We start from the raw sequence: 22,231 nt of genomic DNA on the forward strand, positions 1-22,231 counted from the left end.
ACCGGTTATACGTATGGAAGCTCACACGACTTCATCTTTTTTCTGTGGTATGGGCAAGGCTTGTGTGTTCCGATCTTATATCTGGATAAATTAGATGTTGTTTCTGTTCACAAGTGCTGACAGAATCTTGTATTTTTTTTCACACAAGCCTAAAAACAACATGCAGTCTAATCCTTCAAGTTGAGCCACATTCCTACATACACACAATTTTATACAACCGACCATTGCTTTCTGAAACCACAGAGGGGAAAAAAACACCTGAACAGGTAGATCTTACTATTGCTTTAGAAAGACTTTGTATTAGCATTTTAGTTATTAAGCCCATGTCTAAGCATAAATATGCCGTATCAAATTATCCTTGTGATCATCTTATATCGCATACAGTACGTTGTATAAGCATTTTTATGTTCTCTAAACCATGTACTCAGGACCAGTGGGTGATGCTCTCATAGCAGAAAGAGAGCAGACAGAGACAAAAAATAAATCATGCTGACTAAAACCCATTAATATGAAGCAAACCAGCATATCTGCATCTCATCATATCATTTAATCTGCAAAAACAGCAATAAAATGATGAGTCATGCTTGAAATGGACATTTAGATGTTATCACTGTCGTGCCAACTCTGAGAAAATCTAATTTTCTTGATGTTTCAGCCAGTTTCATTTTTTGCTGACCATTAAAAGTAAAATATTATATTGTATAAATAATAGAAACAAATAAATAAAAGTACGAAGTATAAATTTAAAAAAAAAAAAAATTTGTTATTGGACAATTAGATTTTTATTTTATTATAGACAATAATTGTGTCTACAACTTTTGTCTATAATTTTATTTTACTAGCCCTGAATTATGTTTTATAATTAATTAATTAAAATATGTACTCACTAGTTTATTTATTTAATCAACAGAGTATTTATTTATTTATTTTATTTATTTATTTACCTAAAATAAATACCTCAATGTGCCTACCTTTCCAGGTTTACCTATGCACTTCAGTGAAATAAAAACTTCTAATATATATGTCTACAAAATTGCTTCTTGAATTTCAGCCGAAGATTTCTGTTTCTAAGATTTATAGTAAGCCTGTTTTTTGCATTTGCTCACTGCCTTTATTCTCCACTCTGTATGTAAAAGATCTGTTTAGTCCTGTAGCTTTGTCCAAAAATAAATTCATGTCTCTGTGAGTGCCTGAGCTATTTTTTGTGTGATTAGTTTTGCATCTCACATGACTGAATCATGCTGTGAAATAGCGTGAGTGTTTGATGGGTTTCTGTTCACCACAGCAGCTGGGAGTGCAGCTTATATAAGAGTTTACTCATATGGCAGTCTACAGCTTAAGGTTCCAAACTTGCTATGCACTAAACACGCCATGAACTAAAGCATAATGAAAAGTGTTCAGAAGAGTTCCTGCTTGTTAGCTGATATTTAATGGATTTATGTGCTTACTTTTCCCTTTCTATATGAAAAGAGCAAGAGTAGCTGAAACACTTATTCATGCACTTAAAAGAAGAAAAAAATCCTAGCAGTTAATTTCATTTAATGTTCTAACAAATCCTTTTACTGTTTTTGAGATTTATTGAAGGAAAATCTAATTTCATTTCATTTTAGAGCTGGAATTAAAAAAAACTTTCCATCCTATTAGTGAAATAAGCTGGTTTAAACGTTTAGGAGAAACAGATGATTTAAGTATTTTTCAGGACATATTTACTGCCAACTTCAATGATCACGTCAGATTTTTTCCCCTCAAGCTTTAAGAGAAGGTTTTTCTTAAATGACACCAAAATAGACACCATAACGATCATTTACAATATGCCAGGTTGTAGATTTATTTATCTATTTAATTAATCTAATCTAATTCATCTAATTATTTGATCAAATGATATTCTGCAGGCTGCAGGCAGACACCTATATAATAACAGAATTAACCAGAACTAAACATAAACCCTAAACCAGAATTAAATTTATATCCTTCAGGAGATAATATTATTTACTGAAAATGTGCTTTTTGATTTGAATTTCTAAAAAGAACACTTCGATGTCTGTGGTACAAATAATACAGCTAAATAAATGAATAAATGAATAAATAAATAAATAAACAAACAAATAAATAAAATGGTGGATGGAAACTGGGTTATATACAAAATGAAAGTATAGCAAATCTGCAGATTTATGCAAACACTAATGGAAATGGTCCATAGGGACCATAACTGGGGTTTGGCAAATTAAATCACAGCACAAATATCTCCAAAGAATTAGCTTTTATTAGAGTATCTTTATCCTTTTATCTCATCAGTAAAAGCTACAGTAAATGAGGAAACTATTTTACACACTGACCCAATTGGGTGCATTATACTACTGTATATGCTTCCATATTTAAATGCCCAGCAGGTGGCACTGCCACAACAGTTCACAGCTTTTCCTATTACTCTACTCTCTGAGAGATACACAGCCATGCATTAGGACATTGCAATCTTTAATAAAGTTTTAAGTGTTATAAAATATGCTACTGCTAAGCAAACATCCCTATCACTCTTCACCATAGACATTTCCTTACATCTATTGTGCTTTGTTTTCATTTCGTCCCACCCTGTTTTAATAGGCAGCCCATTTGGGGCTTTATCTTATATCTTTAACAGATTTTCCTGTTAAACTGGCATCTGTTTGCTATCACTCACCCCACCACCTCCACCCAGACTGTGCTGTCTGACATTTAAAAGAAAAAAAAAACTGTGAAAAATAAAAAAGAAAAATACAGCAACTAACTACTAATTATATTACATTCTTTTATTTTCTTCTATTTTCAGGTAAGCTGCTGTTTGTGCTCTAATTTCTGGGTGTGGGAGGTTTTATGGTCTCCAGAGCAGAGTAAGTATGCATTGTGGCAGCTGACCCCTTCACCTCGTCTGACACTAAATGCTTCAGAACAGGAAGGAGCTTTTTACAACCTCATAAGACCCAGAGCTTTGACCATGAAGCCACCACAGATTTTTTACAGTTCTGCCTTTCTGGTATGCCAAAGTCCTAGTGCTGTTACTTTCAGAGATGGTAAATGGTGCCCAAATTCTTTTAGTTACTGATGGTAAAATAGTAAAGCAAATATATGTAAATGTTAGTAACTCTGAAATGTTAGCTATTATGATGATAACTCTACAACACCAAATAGCTGAATACTTATAGTTACAAAGTGTACATAGTAGTAGATAGATTACGGGAATAGACGTAAGGTCTATTAACACTTTAAAGTAGATTTAGATTTGTTCATGAATTTGAAGTGAAGTAAAAGTCACAAAAGTTTTTCTTGCACTACACCACAAAACCAGACTAAAAGAAAAATCCATCCTAAAAAGAACTGCATATTAATCTTTATATCTATAAGTAACAAGGTTTATTTTGTAATGAGCCTTTTTTTTAGTGTAAACTTTCATTGGTCTATTTTCACTTTGGTTAATGGAGTACAAAATGACTGCCTGCTAGTTTTGCTATAATTATGATTTAGCCCTTGTTTCATATCTACCAACTCTGTGAGTGATGCAGCAGCACTTTAGTCTTTAAGCTCTTCTTCTGCACCAACAGATCAGCTTTCACTTATTTTTTTATAGTAATTCCACTGCTGGTGCCTTCAGGCTCGTCATCTCATCTTTGCTAACTGCCCAAGCCAAGTCTTTGAGTCCAGTGTTTGATGTCTCCACTACTTCTGCATTAGACTTCTCATTAATATGACACTGGATGGTGTTGAACAAGCAAAGAAGCTCTTTCTCTTTTGACTTTAGGAGCTAACAGCAAACCTTTATGACAAATGTTTGAGAGTTTGTCTTCTATTTAAGCCCTCTTCTATTAAAAAGCTCTAACAACATCCTACTGTGACCACTAATGTCTCACAGGTATAATGAACATGCAGCACCACCTAACAAATTAGCACCAGAAACATCCATCACTAAACACATCACAAGCATTTTATTATAAACATTTGATGTGTTTTAGGGTGGACGTGTCCTTTAAATATGCTAAGTAATTTACTTTGGCTCACAGGCCTTTGATTGTAGGTCTGTGTTCTGGGAAAGTCTACCTGAGGAGATTCATTAGCTTAAAGTATAATTACAATATAAAGACAGTTTTAAAATGTACAGTTAAGACAGAGTATAATCCTGGCATACAGCTGATTCCATTCAATTTTATTTGTATTGGTCTTAAAAATGGACATTGTCTCACAAGAGCTTTACAGGAATATGTAAATTCAGGATATAATCAGTTCATAGTTTACTCTCTGGATCAAGCAGTAGCTCTGTGGCTTGGTCTCACAATCTTCTGACCACTAGCTTCTAAGTCCCACGCAAATGTACAAATGCCCTTCAGGGGCCTCTTTTGAATTCAGTTTCCTTCGAAATCCCCTTACAAAGAGACACCCACCATTTTGTCTGATATTGTTCACCAAGTTGTACATTGTAATTTTCTATTTTTCATTGTTTCTCTTGGCTTTGGTTCAGTTTGGCAAGCAGTTATTCCACAAGGTGTGCTTTTTGTTCATAAATGAATACATTCCAGAGGCAGTAAAGGAAACTGCTAATAAAACCCTTACACACAAGTGAGTCATTTATATAAAAAAGCACAAATTGTACTTTCTGCATGGCAAAACAGCTATAACTCTAAAAGCCACAATATTTATACTTATTGTGCCAGTGCCCCTCTACTGCAACTGTGCACAGTTTCTCATCATAAGCTCAAACAGCCTGAAGCATTTGATTTTCATCCTGCTTGGTTTATTTCTTCTCTCTAAGTTCCACTGAGCTCTTTCAGTAGTTAAATTATAGAGCGTTCCACGTAGTCCTGGTCCTGGCTCTGCCAGGCGGTGCACCGTGATGGAACATAATAACAGGGAGGAAACCTCATGAGGTTCGGCAGCTGAAGCAGCTTTGCATCCTGGGTCACGTCTAGTAGCTTTGACTACAGAGGGGGAAAAAAATCTGATTTTCCATAGCAACCTTCTACACTGAGCTGGGTTTATCTGCTGTTGAATTTATGTTGTTTGCAAATGTGTACCTTGAACATTCTGTACATTTTCAGTGGTTTAATAGTACCTTAACACACTTCATCTAAGTAGCAGAAATGTTTCATATCTACAGCTGATGAATAATTGTCAGTCTACTCCTTTTCTAGTTAGTGTTTTATGCACATTTCACACATTGCTGAGATTCTCAAGGTGAGATTATTAGAACAGAACTAGATAACAGGGGTGTGTATGAGTAAAACAACATTTTTCATATGCTTTAATTTGCTTACAGCCACTTTAATTTGTTTATAGTTTACATAAATGCAAAAAAATGGTGACAGTTAATTTGTATAAAAGATCTGATCCCATTCCAGTATATATATGTTATACTGTATGTACCATGCCCCATGTATGGCTACAAGTATTTTAACAGCATTTATAAAAGGTAGAAATCAGGCATAGATACACTTCTGATGATTTACAGCATAGTTATTTTGCAGACTAGCCATTAATACAATTTGTAGATGCCATGCTAATCAGGATACAGAGAAAATGCAAAACCCTCCACCCTGAAAACTTTAAAGTTATAGCTTTACCTGTTACAAAGAGGTGATGTTAGAGACTCCTTACAAAAATGCTAAAGAAACATCTCCTCACATAAAACATCACCATATCTACAATGATGCATCTTATAAATTTTCCATATAAGTTCCTATATTAAGTTGTTTATCATCAGAAACAATAATTTATTAGTATGAGTGGATTCTTTGGTTATGAAAGCTTTTATCAAAACCTCCTGACCAATCAGATTTAAGAATCTAACATAAGTTATTTTAAAATGAAAAATCAGCTATGATTACACTGTTGGGGATGATCAGGAGTAAAAATTCCCCGTGTGAAGAAGGGCATTCTAACGGACCAGATTCCTGTAGCGGATGACAGGATGTGGGTGGTGAATCCAAAGAATTCACAAAACAAAGAGCTGCTTCCAGCTGAATTATGCCAACACTGACAGCAAAACATCATACACAGAAAAAAACAAAGGATTCCTTATATGATGATTAATGAATGAATGCTATGTGTATGACTTTTGCTTGATAATTTTTGTTGTTTGGTTGTATTGTGAGTGTGAGCATGTGTAAATGGGTTCATTCAGATAGACTGCTCTTTTAACTTTAATGAAATTCTCTATTTCTCCTAATGAATTACATTTCAGTTTGCACATCATAGAGTTTAACCAATAATGATGCTGAATTGTGCATGGTATCAAAATATACTGTAGCTTTTGTCATTTACTTCCAAATTTTCGATGTAAACCTGTGCTATGTTACCCCATGCCACCATCATTTTGTCGGCAAAGGCAAAAACAGTTAGTTTTAAAATCTGCATTTAGAAAATGTTATAAAGAACATATAACAAAGGCAGGAGCCAAGATTTAAGATCTGATTGCAGAGAACAATATGGGTGTAGAGGACTAGATTATGCACAAGATATGTTTCCATTTCCATGCATGTATTATCACTTTATCATCTTATCAGCATATTCCTATTTACTCTATAGTTAGAGATAATTCAGATAATTATTGCCAAGTAATCTGCAATTACTGAAAACATTGCAAAACATTTTAGCTTGATTTAAAATGATGAAACAGAAAAGTTCACCTGCTGCCTTAAAAATGTGAGTAAACTTAACGTAGAAAAGCTTTGTTTCTACCCACAATGTACTCAAGACAGTCGATTACTTTAAGTTTTACCTTTAAAACCTTATAAACCAGGGTTCAATTTCTTACAGTTTTACAGTGTGTGATCACAAATTGCATAGGGCATAGAAATTGTCCTCCGAAATGCATCAGAGTTCAGAGTTGGAGTGCAATTAAGCAGCACTGTTTAATGCAAAGGGTCTAATGCAAAGTTGGCACATTGTACTGCCCATGTGACCACGCCCTAAAAGAAAGACAGATAGTATTTGTTAACAAGGAGCAAGTTTAATCATGTGACCTTTTTTTAAAAAAAAAAAAAATTAGTTAGAGTTACACATTCAACCAGTTTAATGATTAGAACCCTTAACAAATGAAGGAAACATTGAAGGGTTCATCTTTCTAAAACTTTATGTAAAGAATTATATTTAGGATCTAGCTGAAAGAGCAGTGCATGCTCATGTTTTAAGCACAGTCTCTGTTTGATTACTTGCTGTGTCCAGTGGTCATACTGCAGCCAAGCATGGTCATTATTAACCACACCCACCTGGGAGCTGAAGAGCTGAGTCACTCTGTGTATATTTGTGTCTTGTCCAGCTTTAAAAAGTGTAGTCTGTGAGTCAGCCCTCACATTATTGCTCACTAAATGTGTTTCCTGCATCCTGCGCATTTCCTTTGTCATATGTTACCGTGGAGCTCTTCCTGTTATTTTTCTATTTGCATACTTACAGCGCACTAATTTGGTTCATCACCACTTGTGACTGATTGCTTCTGATGCAGCTGTGCCTTGAGCCCAGCTAATCTCTCTAATAGACATCCAGACCTAGAGAAAAATGCTAACTGTGACTCTTTAAGTGTTTATAATTTGTTTATGCATAGTACATGTCGTTGATAAAGATGCTGTTAAAACACAGAGACACTGATCATGGTAATTAGATTTGTTGTGTCTGGGTCTGTCTACTGTAGTCTGCTGAATCATGGGATGCTGATGGAGAACAAATCAACTTATGGTCATTTATTATTATATTTAAAAAATAGTTCTATTAAATCTGTTTCTGCATGTTTGAGAGGGTATAAGAGTGTGTATAACCAACAGAATACTACTACTACTACTACTACTACTAGGTACTACTACTACTACTACTATTACTACTACTAATAATAATTATAATAATTATAAGGATTATTCAAAATTCTCAAAACTTCTGTTGCATTTTATATATTCAGTAACTTGCATGTTTATCAGACAATAGAGGCTTTGTTAACAAGAAAAAGAGGCCGACTGTGTCTGTGTGGAAGTGTGTGAGAGCCTCTTGAGAGTGTCTGATTTGCCTGAATCCTTTTCCGACATACCAGAATCAGAGACGTGGTAAATGGTCTGTAGACAACCATAACTGCGCATAAATTCTGCAACAAGGATGCAACAGAGGAATTCATGAGAGGGCCCAGTATGGGTTGAATATAGGGTATAAGCCTAGTATCTGCCAAAGCTTTAAAGGGGCAATATGGAATTTTAAGAGCACTTTTCAAAACCCTCTGCAGCCTTCAATGTGGACTGCTTTACTCCAATTCATTTCATAGAATGTATGTACGGCATACTGTTCACTCTAAACCCAAAACAATTGTAGTATGCAGTACCTAATATGTGGCTAACATGTAATGTCCAGTATGCCACAGACACCTGGAGGATGTTGATCTCTAAAAGCAAATTAACCCTTTTGTACCACTCAGAAGCAAAACTCATTGCATAAATGGGTTGTTTAATAGTTTTGTAATTCTTCATCACTTGAGCTCAAAACGTTAAGACCGTCTTTGTCTGTTTGCGTGTTAAATACCTTTGGGGAGATGTAGCTTAAAGTCTCAAATGTTCTGTCAACTGTACATGTCTTAAATCTCTCATCACTGAGCTAAAGGGACCTAACAGTATCTCTGGAATGCAGTTAGATACCCTGAGGTCCTACAGTCATTTTATGGGTGAAATGAAGTAAAACTTTTTTTTTTTTTTTTTTTTTTTTTAAAGTTTGCCCCATCTACAGGCTAGGGGTCATATTCAGATTTAACAAGAAAAAAAAGAAGAAGAAGCAGAATTTGCTGTTAAATGCAGTATGGTGTAGCATAAAATAAACATGCAATTTGAAAATATAATAATAATAATAATAATAATAATAATAATAATAATAATAATTATTATTATTATAAAAGACACACAGTCATATAACAATGATGTGGTGTTAAGCATTAAAATAAACATCAAATAGTTATAGAATATTTTGCTAATATATTGCTTTATAAATAGTCCTTGTGATGATCACATGAATCACTGTGAATCTGGTTTAATTTAAGAGTATGGCTTTCACTTCTTCAAATAGCAATTGATCCAGCATGGTCTATTATTTTAATTTAATTTAATTCAATAAATAAAAATGTATAAATGTATTGCACCAAAAGATATATTGTGAACTTATGACAGACTAAATTAAGGTCAAGAAATCGTAAAGCCTGCATGGAATATAGACTCATTTATCAAGATTTAATTTGCTATTTTTTATTTGACAAAGTAAAAAATATTTTGGCAATATTTTGAATATTTTAGTACACTCTCTGGTGAAGAAAGTGTGTCAACATTTTAAAGGATAAGCTGACTAAGCATTCAAAGCAATATTCATGCTTGTGCATAAGTACACTCATACTTCCATTAGCCTTTGCCAGTTTTCTGTGCTTTTTATTTATTTATTTTTTAAACAAATAACTGCTGTAGTTTTTACCGCTTTGACCTTTAGAAAAGCACTCATTCAGGTTTATGTGTGAGTAATGCCAGAATACAGAGGTGTAATTGTCTGTATTCCATCATGGAGATGGAAGTGCTGTTATTTCCATTAACACAAGGGCATTTCTCTCTCTGTCCTGAGTATTATAGTGTTTGGAGAAAGCTTGTATGTCCATAATGTCCTATTATTGAACATGGGTTAATGATATAATTTAGCATACTGGGACATTGTTAGGAATAGTGTATTGTTAGGAGAGCTGATGCTAAAGGCTCTGAGGTAGTGTGAATAAAGAATGCTAATAATGATAAATATAGTAAAGTACAGTTCAGTGACTAGTAGCTAGTATACAGTAGTTTAATAAGAAAATTCCACCAGGAGGCTAATTAATAATGCCACTGTAGTCAATAATGTTGGCAATGTATTAAAGCAAGCATGTTTCTGCAGCAAATAAGCTTTAATGTTAGCATAAATACTACAGCGAGTGCATGAAGAGACATAAAGGCACATTTAACCAATAGACAGTTTACTCGACTCGTGATTTTAGTACTTGAGCATGTCACTGCTTTTTATACAAGGTTTAAATATTAATAAGTTGACTGAATGCATTTTGTCTTCATTACGTCAACAACATTAACACCACTCGGACACATGTGAGCCACATCCACTATGTTTTATCGTTCACCATTCATTTTTCTTAAGATTCTTTATTTATTACAGATGATGAGGTCTTTCTGGTGCCTTGCTCTTTAAAAGTCTTTCTCTTCTCCATGAAATTAGCCCTTTGGCTCTGTTTGACTTTTTATTTGTTTTGTGTTGCCATCATGGAGGACAGAACAAAATTAGAAGTACTTGATCACAAGGACACATGACTCACTCTAGTGACTTTAGGGTGTGTCGGAAATGTAAAAAAAAATGCTGTTCACTACAGCTACATTCAAAGCAAGACATCAGGTTGTGTCCAAGTTGAATGTGAAGGCAACCTAAATGTATAGCCATAATCCCGTGTGCCAGTTTGTATAAAAAGGAAGGAGGAAGCAAGAGTTTGTGGACAAATACACTACATCCAGATTGGATTATACACTGAGGCCTTTCATTTAGATAGTATTTGGTAGACATTGATGTTTTGCTCATTATATCTTTAAACAGTGACTTAACCAGTAACACACAGTGTCTGATTTCAAAGCTTGTACTTGTCCCCGGACTGCTTCTGTTTCTTGGAAAGATTCTGTGCCGTTTGATGGAATGTCATTCAGTTTACTTGTTGTCATTCAGTTGTTTAGATTTATGTAATTATTTCATTGCTCTCATATGTATGCCTGTAACTGCTTTTGCTAATGCTGCAGCACCTGTTCCAGTTTGAGTTATTGTAGGAAAATTTAACTGGACTGATTCATGCCCCACCTGCAGCTTTTACACACACACACACACACACACACACACACTTTCTTTTTTACTTTGAAATGCTTAGAGTAGATCTCATCAAATCTAAAAAGATCAAATTTAACTTTGTACTAATTTATTTTTGTTTCATTTAAGCGTCATTATGCTGTTATAGTTTGTTTACTTTAAGTATGGTTATGTTTAATTTAAGTGTTGTTATTCTGTTATAGTTTGTTTCATTCAAATGTCATTATGCTGTAATAGTTACCTTAGTTAAATGTCCTTAAAAATAAGTCTAACTTAGTTTTCATAAAATAGGGCCCGGGTTGTGCCACGCCCAGGTCTGCAACTCCCAAGTTGTAAATTACACCTCCCTCAGCCCATGATCCTTAGCCCACAGGTTCATCACATCAACTTCAACTCCAGTCAAGCTCCAATTTCAAAACCCATCGAAGTATTATTAAGCCAGTTCTTATGTATGGTGCCATTTCTTTCTTTCTTTCTTTCTTTCTTTCTTTCTTTCTTTCTTTCTTTCTTTCTTTCTTTCTTTCTTTCTTTCTTTCTTTCTTTCACATGCTTACAGCTGTTAATAAGAACAAACTTTTAAAAATACCTCGGCTGGCTAGTAAGATTATTGGTATTCCTACTCCTAATCTATTAAAAATCTCCAAAATATTTCCATTTTTTCCCCCGGTATTTTCATAGGCTGTGATTAGTGATCTAGGTGAATTTCGATGTGACACATGTCTATGTTTTTATGGTAAATTCACACTAGTTATGCATATTTTTGACCACTCATCATGTCTGTAATACTTCAGACTTACATGCGTTTTATTGCTGCTTTGCTTGTAAGCTTTGTTTGTTTGGTCTGACTTGGTCTCTCTAGTGGAGAAATGCAGTCTCAGTGGTTTTTAATCTACTGATCTAAAGGTCATCTGTGCATAGCGAAGCTGCTGCAAATGGTGACTTAAACAAGACCCTTAACTCTCACTGCTTGACTTTATCCTGTCTAGGTTGTAAGTTGATTTGGAAAAAAACCATGTCAGCTGAATGAGCAAATGAAATCGTGATGTATACATTTTTTAACATTACATGCAGGCTCTTCTTTACGTTGCAAATAAGACCGTGTCATGAAGTCGCAGGTTTTCCTTCCGTTACTGAGAATTTAATAATAGTATATGAGGCTATTTTCTAAACTTGTACTGTGGGTCATGTTTTGTGGAGGCATGTCTTCTATTTTGTTATGCCACTTGTAGTTTAGGTGCTTAGAATAGACCAGACGCCAGTAGTGCATGGAGTCTGATGTTTCTAGGGTGAAGTTGATATGTTACCAGAAGATACTGTTATTAGTCATTAACGAAGAATGTTTGCATTACTTTGTGCCAGCTTCTGTACAAAAAAACATAAATGCATGCATTCAACATAAACGTACATTCTCATTGACATTTTGATCTCATCTGCCTTTGAGATCTTCTCTGTATAGTATACACAGATATGCATTCTTTGGGTTCAGGCTGTATAAGGCTTTCCCAGATCCCTTCTCCATCCTTCTTCCTGGTTTGCCTCCTGCTTAAATTGCTTCTATCCCTGTAAAGTACAAAGGGTACATTCGCATTGATTCAGGCTGTGAGAGCACCCAAGAGAGCAGTGCTTACCAAAGGAAATTGACATGGTGGAAGCTTTTCCTTTAATCCATTGTTGAATTGAATTTCATCTGCCAAGAAAAAAAGGAAATAAATACAATGACAAGAAGATGACTGTTCTGATGCATTTTTTTTAATGTTGGAGTCTGACTCAGTTTTCCATTGGCGCATTAGTATAAGTGATATCAGATGCGTTGGTTGTTGTTTTCCTCCTGGCTTAAAACCAGTGACGATGGGAATGGTGATGCCACTTTCATTCTTGCAGGTTGTTTTCTTTTAAAATTGTGTTTTTGTGGCTGAAATAGAAAAGCATCCTCAGTGCATACATCCTGATAACACTGATTCATCCTCAGTAACCACTTTATCCTGATAACTCACACTTAATGTCATCTGTACCGTGGGAATCTTGCCCAAGGCTTTATCATGGGGAATGCTGGTAAATCTGTTGCTACCAGTATGCCAATATCTACATGCAGCCACATCATTTCCTCCAAAATTGTACCATCTTCTGTGCAAAGAATATAAACACACTCAAAGTAAGGAAAGATTGCAGAGTTTGCAAGCTAACTTTTAAGGTAAAACTTATCCATGGCGTATCCATTTTCTTGCGTATTTCTTGCTGATCTTTTCAGCTGGGGAGGTCACGTTGGCCATTAATGCAATCTACACAGTTAACATTTTCCAGGGCAGGCTACGTTGAACATAACAACCGGGTGCCTCCTGTCCGATCAGAGAGCTAGGAATTATGATGGTGTCACTTTTTGCAAGGACCTCGCTGTTCATACAGTGAAAGATTTCCTTTTTCTAAACTATATTTCTTTACATTTCACTCGGATCAAGTGTTTAAGGAGTTATAGTTGTAGGACTGGTTGTCACAGGAGTGGAAATTAACTTTACAAAAGTTACCAGCGACTTTAAATAGTCTAATCCACCAAAGCCATCCATTAAGTTTTTCCTAAACTGGCCTGCCTCCTCTACTATGTACTGTAGTACGTGGAGGAAAATGGGGGAATGATGTATTGTAGCCAAATACTGGCTTCCCTCGTTAGTTTTCTGGTCCATCTGGTTTATACAGGCATACATATGCTGCAAATATTTATAAAGGGAGCTGCTGTTGCTCTTGCAGCTGCTGTGGTCTCTGTTAATTTATCATTCACTCATCCAGAGATATACACCCTGATTTCCTAATGAGAGGAAGTGAAAGAGAAAATCCTTCCTTGTAAACTTGTTCAGAGTTTGATAGTCAAATCTACTTTGTGCTTGAAGCTGTGCTTAACATCAAAAAACGTCAAAAACGTCAAAAAAATGATCACCACAGTAGTACATTACTGTGTGTATTTTAATAGCTTTCGGTCAGTTTCCTAGATCTGAGGTTCCTAGATTTTCCCAACCTTAAGAACTTCGGCTCTGAAGCTGGCAGTTAAAAGCACCGAGAACCCAGTGGCCACTGCGGTAATGCTAATTTTACAGCAAGGGGAAAAACTGTTGGACAGAAAACATTCAACAGACTGTTTACAGAATCTGGCAATGACAAATTCACCCGTGTGCAGTTTTATTATCTATATGTTCTTATGTTGCCACCTGCTGGTGATAAATTTCATTAAAACCTGAAGAAATCTGTCTGCAAACTGCAGAACATGGTGATGGTTTTGACAGCCTTGGAGCTTGATTCATCATGTGGCCATAATGACTCAGTGATGTGGGTAGACTGCTTGAAACGCCTCATCATGTGCCGCGCCAGAACTTTCCATTCCCAGGCCGATAAATGACGAAGTAGAAGCGGGAGATCTGAGTCCAATTAGCTTGCATTTAGTTTTTCCCTTCCTTGTTTCCCCTCTCTCTCCCTCTCTCTCACTCTAACAGGCAGAAATTGACTCACTCCAGTAGTCCTGAAGATCACATTTAGACGTTACCACCCTTGATTTTGCCAATAATGACTATTCCCAACTATAGCAGTGCTCCCTGCAGGAAATAAAGGCTACAGTCAGAAAGACGAAAGACACGACAAGCTCCCAGTTCTTTTCTCAGTGTGTTTGAGTCCCTTTGTGGTTTGAACTTTAGGCTAGCTGACATGGAGTTTGATGATGGTAGATTCTTCATGGAGGATTTGATCCAACAGGGCCAAGGTAGGCACAATTTGACATCTCTATTCAAGCTGCATATGTGAAATAGACTCAGATGGCTAGAGAGAAAGAACACATTCTCCATGAAAAAGTTTCAGTAGTGTTTACATAGCCTGCTCTTATGCAAGTTGATTAACAGGGAATACTGTGCATGGCGTCTGATTTGCTATAGTATTACAGTGCATGGCTAGAGGGGATCATTTTGTAAAAAATTAAGATGACCGTCAGTGTAGATTTTGCAGAAAGCACCCACTGATTATAAATATTTTAAATTCATCCATGTGTCCTATATAAAAATGTCTAGCCTCAAATAAACACTGTGCATTCTCTCATTTAGTTTTTGTAATTACATCAAGAAGCTTGTTTATAAGAAGTTGTCCAAAAGTGGCTTGAGTAATGAATCTGGAATTTGCATTTGATTTTGACTTAGACGATATGCTTGGGAAATGTTTGGCCTCATGTAGAATTCCCAGGCCCGAACCAAACATTAAGATGAGTCTTAAAATATGTCTCAGATCCCTGCAGACTCTAAGAGCTATGGGTACTGTAAAGGAAGAAGGGGTGGGTGTGTTGAAGGATCTACGGCCTCTGGAACATGTGTCTCAATTCAGTGATGGATGGAGGTGTTGAGGGTTGGGGTGGGAGATGCAGCCCAGTCTGTCCAAGTTTATCACCCTCAATGAAGCATATAATAGAGCTTGTGGCATGCTTAGCCCTGCCCACTGCTGCTTGAGAGGCACAGACAATCATATCTTTGTCAGATGGTTTGCACGGTCCAACGTTTCTCCCATACTTTTTCCTAAAACGTTAAAATTTCAAAGAAAATAAATGCATTTACCAGTGTTTTGCAGTTAAGTGTATGCTGGAAACCATTCTGAATCCCCCTGTCACAACCAGCAACAACCACAAGGGAAGTACTTTTCCACAGTGGAAAGCCATTTGGAGCCATGTGGATGAATGGAACCTCAGCCCCCGTTTTCCTTCTCCCTCCCAATTTCCTTCCAGCATTTTTACTTTTTTTGGTCTACTGTACGCCCCTTTGGTTTAATCATCACACATGTCTTGAGGTCAGATGTGCTAAATTGTCAGTGAGTGTCTGTGTTTCGGCTGAAAGGGATCACAAGGCTGCTGGGAACAGCTATGAATCTCTGCTGTTGCTGTTGCCGTCCACGTCTAAATGGTAGGTGGGAAATGTGGCTTTCGCAGACCGTTCGGTTAAGGCAGGAAAGAATGGTATATATGTTAAGGCCTTGACCAATTATATGGTGACGTATTTGTGACATTTATTTAGGTTATTAATTTAATGTATATTGAGACGACAGGTTTTTTTTTAGGTCATATGACATTTTTGCAGGCTTTGCTTAAAACTCTAGGAACCAGAATATGCAAGTGATATTAAAGATGCAGTTTCCTCTGATGCACTGAAATATGATGATGATGATGATGATTATTATTATTATTATTATTATTTCTGTGTTATTTCATCTGTATCATCTGGTCCCTGGTGTACACCACAATTACAGTTTATCTCTTGCAAATTGAGAAAGACAAAACTAACCCCACCCCATCTGTCAGTAGAGCATGAGCTGACAAAATAGCCTCTAGAGGACGCCACTTTAGTTCTGTCCATCACCAACTTGCAATTCAGACCTTAAGTATAGCTCAAGAATGGCCGTAATCTCAGGCTTAATAGTGCCTTGTCATACTGCCAGTGCAGATCAGATCATATAAGGTCACCTTGCTGTTTTGTCTTTACCCCACTCTGTGTATATCTGTTGCCCAGTCCTGTCTTTCTTCCTTTTCTGTAATCCTCTACTCCTGTAATCTTGCAATAAACTTCAGTAACCTTCCAATGAAGATAATACCTGGTAGGTCATTCATGTGTGTGTGTGTGTGTGTGTGCATGACAGTTTTTATGACAGTGTCTCAGGTTAGTTGCATATCCACATACCTGACTTGGATTCCTTTCTTCTTTTAAACCCTCCTGTAGTCTATTTCATGCCAAAAATGAATCAAGTGTAATGTGTCATCTATTTGTGGAAGTTTTATTCGACTCGGTGTGACAGTGACGCCGCAGACTTGCCTCCCCAAGGCAACACGGGTGGCTGACTGAACTGCACCAGGATTGGGTTTCTTCCTGCTGTCTGCAGCAGTGTCAATTTCAGGCTCGTACCAAGTGTTGAAGCACAACAGAACATTATGTGTGTGCCAAATGCATGCGGCAGAAACTCTGCTCAGTGTCTATTAGGTTTACTTGGAAAGCAGTGCTTTTTCTGATGTTTGTATTGCAGAGGTGTGTTTGTGTTGAACGCAGGTGAGTTTGTGACATGTTGCCAAGCGAGTGATGATAATGTCAAGGACGTTCTGTCCACTCAGTAGATAAAGAGAGATATGACAAAGTAGCAATGACAACTAGTTCAATATAGTGGTTCATACTGAATTTAATAGTTGCACACAGCTTTTAGCATTTTTTTTTTATTCCTAAGAAGTGTAACATGATATCCTTGACAAGCAGCTGTAAACTCTATCCCTTGGACAGAATGAGACTAAATACCCAAGACTTTTAGGCTTCTGGGAAGTCAGGGCAAATGTGTTTTTGGGGTTTTGACATAAGGAATGAATTAACTGAGGGGAACAAATATAGTCATTACATAATGAATGAGAATGAAAGAGATTTAAGAAAAGTACAGAAGCATGAAATGACACGAATAACCAGTGTGAGGGATCAGCAGGGTGAAAAACTCACCTTCTTTAAAGGGCAAATAGCCTGAAGTTAAACTCAGTGTTTTGTGTTGCTCAGACTCCTATCAGAGTAAAAGTCAAGCAATCGTTTGTGTTTATTTGCTTTGCAGCCACGTGGTTGACGAGACATGGAAAAAAAAAAACCCTCTCATGTATTATTAACTTAAACCTTTTAGAGTCTGTAGAACGACAATGATCTTTGTTGCATGGATAAAATAAACCGGTGGTATGGAATTACATAAGATCTGCTGAAACAGGAAAGTTATAAAAGACATAAGCTAGACATAATATAAGGAGAGAGTTTTTAGATGGAATGAATAAAGAGAAAGCGAGGGAGGGAAAGAGGGAGGGGAGGAAGTTAAGCCACTTTTGCCAGAGTACTGAGTCACGGAGGAGTGAGAGAGAGAGAGAGGGAGAGAGAGAGAGAGAGGGAGAGATCGAAAAAAAGGAGGGGGCAGCACAGGCGTTCTCGGCTCGTGTATCCAGAATAGATGCGTCGTGCTTGCGGCGTTTGAAGTCCAGCGAGAGCACCACACCCCTCTCTGCCCACCCCAACCCCCGTCCCTCTAGCCTCCCTCACCTTTCACCTCGAGCCTTGATTCTGCTGTGTGTAAGCGCTCACCGGCAGACACTCGGTCCCAAGCCCAATGCCGGTGAGCCCCCCTGGAAACGTGTTCCCGACCCTCGTGGTTTTGGGTCATATAGTCACGCTGATAGTCGTGTGGAATTGGAGGCAGCGGAAGAGGCAACTCGAAGAAGGTAAGACTGCAATTTAAGAAAAAGTTTCGAAAAAATACGGTGTGTTAAAGAATAGCTGCAAGCAGTTCTTCTGGCGTCTCTGGTGAGGTTCTTGTCTTGTATGCTTCTTCTCCCCATGAGTGACCACCCCTCGCTCTCTCTCTCTCTCTCTCTCTCTCACTCTCTCTCTCTCTCTCTCTCCATATTTCCTGGCATGCCGTACTGCAGCACTTAACCCCATAAATGCTGAGCGCAAACAGATGACGTTTTAGAGGCGTATCCTAAGAGTTGTATTCAGATGCTGAACAAAGCCTACATAATAAAGAATTGACGAATGTCTCTGCAGAAAAGAAAAGAGAATTAAGTTAACGATTTTAAATCCTTGTGTATACACTTTAGCTTGAACTTTTGGTCTATATTTGGAAGCGTGTCATAAAGAAACCTGAAAGAATGTTAGGAATGTTAATTGTCAGAGGCGTACAGAGGATCCACCTGTCTTTTTTGCAGATGTTCACAACTGGGCGCATAGTTGAGGTGACCTTTAAAAGACTCGGATTGCTGCTGTCACTTTTCAGTTGAAACATCATTATCTAGTAAGGGCCTTGGTCCCTTTTTTATTTTAATCAGCAGTTAGAAGCCACACCCTAAACACAGGTGTTGGATTACAATAGTGCAATGGTGTACACAGGTGTATCTTCTTTTATGCTATGAATGGCATACAGGGAATAAAAAAAAAAATGCTGTATATGTTATTTTCTTGTAACAAGAGCTTGGAGACATCACTAAAACGTTGGTTTCTTCAAACTTGTTTGACAGTGCAGTGTTTTAACATTTTTGAACATTATTTCCTCATGTCTTACAATGAGCAGGTGAGGCTTTGGGTGTGTCTATTCCAGATAGTTTGCCTGGTAAATTATCTGCTGTCATTACACTTTGTGTATGCTTACCTACATTTGCTTGTTCCCCTGAGCCCACTCTCAGAGATAAACCTGAATATCTTGTTTAACCGGCGATTGTTTAGTTGTGGTCAGTAACATGTATGTGGCTTAGAAAAAAAAGAGTGCTGATCTTTTTTGAGATGTCAAATTCTCAAATTCTTTGTTATGCTCATGGGACGAGCGCCTCATTGTGCTCAAAGTTCCAATAAATCAATCTACTAAAAACAGGATTGCTAAATAAATCAGAAAACTGGATTACAATATTATTGAGTCCAACTTTTTCAAGTTATCCTGCTGTTTTAACTACATTGGAAAGAGAAATGATAAGAGATGAATCTAATGAATGAATGTGTTCTATTAAATAAACAGTAATATTTCTGAGAACTTTTGCTAGCTAAGGATATGAATTGGTGTCAGAGGGATCTAGATATTATCTAATGTTAAATGTATTAATGTTACCTCAAGTGTTAGCTGTTGTCCTCGATTAAAGGATGCAATGACAGTCTAGCTGGCAACCTGTGCAGGGTGTCCCCCTGCCTTTCGCCCAATGTGTGCTGGGATAGGCTCCAGCAGATCCCTGTGACCCTAATTAGGAATAAAGTGGGTATACACAATGGATGGATGGATGACAGTCTAGTTTATAATCAGTCATCAATTTTTGATTTAAAAAATTTCATTTTATGTATTTAGCTAACCACCACCTACATTTTACTTATTGAAACTTGCATGATAATGGATATTAGTATTATTACTGTATAAATATTGCAGAATAGGTATGTAGTAATTAGGTATAATACATATTATGTGATGTGCGTGACATAATTTTTCATGATATCCGTATAATGTAGTCATATTTCCAAGACCTAATCTGATCAAAGTTTTTAAATGTAAAAATGAGAGAAATTCTATACAGTGTACATTTTCAGGTGTACATTGTTGCTTCATGTAGTAATACCTGTAGTAATAGTCTGCACTATAACATTTGATTTGTAGGGGATAGTGTTGTTAAACAGAACAGGTGATGATGCTAAATTTAGCCTTCCTTGTTTCATGCTATGTGTCCTGGTGTTGGGAACATACCATTCCAACGTTGTAGCCCTCAGTTATTGGTGTATAGTACAGTGTGCCGTTTCATAAGCATCCGGCTGACAGTCATTCATGGTTGTAAGTCAGGTGGTTATTTAGAGATTTGCTCAGAACAGAAATTTAAATAAGGAACTTGGTCGTATTCAGAGCACCAGAGCTCAGACGCGGTTTATTTAAGTCTCTGAACGGACCGTGTGTGTATCCTGGATACCGCCATAACACCTCTGACTTCCAAGAAGGTCGAACTTCTTTACACTGGGAGGCACGTCAAGCTATTTGATGTGTGCAGTAGTGATTACTGGGCAAACATTATTAGACATCCTGAATGTTGCTGTTAAGCAGCAGTTAGGTGAAAATGCAAAATAATCTTTTCAGCATGTTGAACTTGGCATGGGCATACAGGCAGGATGTTGTAAATCCATTTATAAATAGGTGTATAGATAAACTGGCAACATGGACTTGGGTGGAGTCTTTTATCTCTGGCCTTTTGTTGTCATTTTATTGTTCAGACATAGCCTTGTGAGAGATACTCCTGTTTTTTTTCTTCTTTTTTTTTACCATGCCCCATCTCTGTTAGTGTTTTATGACATTTATCTAAATTGATTCTTTCTTGGACTCTTCCCACAAATGCTATTATACACAACAGCACCAGTTTTACAAGTACACATGGATTCGCTGTGTGCTTTCTCCAGTTTTTTTCCCATATTATGGTCTTCGCATTGACTCAGTCTCAATCATTCCCTGTCACTAGGAAAATATCTTTAATGTTGTTATAACCCAAACACATAAACATCCTTAACGGGTCATAAGCAAGCCACAATTGAACCAAAATGAATTCTTACTCACTGAATTCTCTTCAGGTAGATCGAACACTCAACTCTCAAATACTAGCCCCTTACTCTGAGCTACAGAAACTCTTAATCAAACCCAGGGCTCCACATGAGCTGTGGTCTGGTGTGACTCAGAGTTCCTGCATGCGTAGATTTAGTTGATTTCCTCTGTTTTAAATTATCATGCGGTTTGTATGACTCAGATCTGCCAAATAACTTTTATAAAAAAGTCTAGAATTTTTTTTTAGAAAACGGCACAATGTCCTCCTTTTTTAACACTTTACATTCTTTTAAAGATCGAATGAGTGCTTTCAAATATTTTTGTTCAGCTAGAACAGAATTTTTTTGCAAAATATTCTACAGAATTTTCAGCGGCATTCAGAGTTCACATATTTACAGTCCTTGGTTTGAGCCTAAGTTACTGTAGTACATCATTTCTCCGTGTTTGTGTGAGTTTCGTCTGGGTTCTCAGTTTTCTCCCACTTCCCAAAAACATGCTGGGGTTTTTAATATGTCAACAATTTAATCCTGTACCTACAGTACAATAGTTTCAGAAACCTCTGATTTAAGTTTTATCCATTAAGACAATGCTAAGAACAAATCTTTTGCTTTTAAATTTCAGCTACTAGTAATTACTTTTATACTACTGCATGGCAGAAATTATGATCATGACGTGATGGTGAGGATTTATTAATTAGTCTCTTATTTTAAGATAACATGACCAAAGCTTTCTCACCTAACTCCATTCAGATACTGACCTCTGATTGGCTGACACCTTAGTTACTGTTGCTAGTAAGTATAAACAGTGTTTTGGGGAAACATACTCCTTTTTTACTGCAGTTACTGCCAAAACGTGTGAGGAAAGAATGGTAATATGACAGTTTTTACTGACAAGGAAGACAAGAATGAACTGAGCTTATAATAGTAGCCTACACTGTGATAATGATACAGCTGAACAAAAAAAAACAGGTTGACATTTCAGCTATGGACCTGTTCGTTTAGATTGCACCTTGACTACGTTTGTCTAGATCCTTCGGTAGTGCTTTCCCTAGTAGTTCACATAATAACTAATGCTGCCTTTGTTTGCTTTTCTAACCAAATATTGAATCAACTACCACATTAAAAATAAGAACACAGGACCCTGAGATGACCAGTACAGAAAATAGGTAGATAGATGGATATTAGACGTGGATGTTTCTGGAATATGCCACTTGTTGCATCTTGAAAAGATTTACCTTCACACTATTTTTTTTTACTATAAAGATAGCTATTAAAATCTAGACGCCTATGGTAATAAC

General features: G+C 36.8%; 1 protein-coding gene across 8 annotated transcripts in view; it reads left to right on the plus strand.

Moving 5' to 3' along the window:
- pleca (plectin a) overlaps positions 1–22,231 on the plus strand; it is a 110,370-nt gene that overhangs the window by 41,660 nt on the left and 46,479 nt on the right. For 2 of the 8 annotated variants that reach the window (XM_058378334.1, XM_058378338.1), the window contains exon 1: positions 17,757–18,100. The exons of 4 other annotated variants lie outside the window; for them this stretch is intronic. In XM_058378334.1, the coding sequence (XP_058234317.1) occupies positions 17,989–18,100 (112 nt within the window). In that variant the 5' untranslated portion in view covers positions 17,757–17,988. Of the gene's footprint in view, positions 1–14,434; positions 14,603–15,698; positions 15,780–17,756; positions 18,101–22,231 lie in introns of those variants that run through there. 2 more of the 8 variants (XM_058378339.1, XM_058378341.1) reach the window with 2 other exon arrangements.

This window comes from Hemibagrus wyckioides, linkage group LG24 (genome assembly GCF_019097595.1).
Source record: "Hemibagrus wyckioides isolate EC202008001 linkage group LG24, SWU_Hwy_1.0, whole genome shotgun sequence".
Taxonomy (NCBI): Eukaryota; Metazoa; Chordata; class Actinopteri; order Siluriformes; family Bagridae; genus Hemibagrus; species Hemibagrus wyckioides.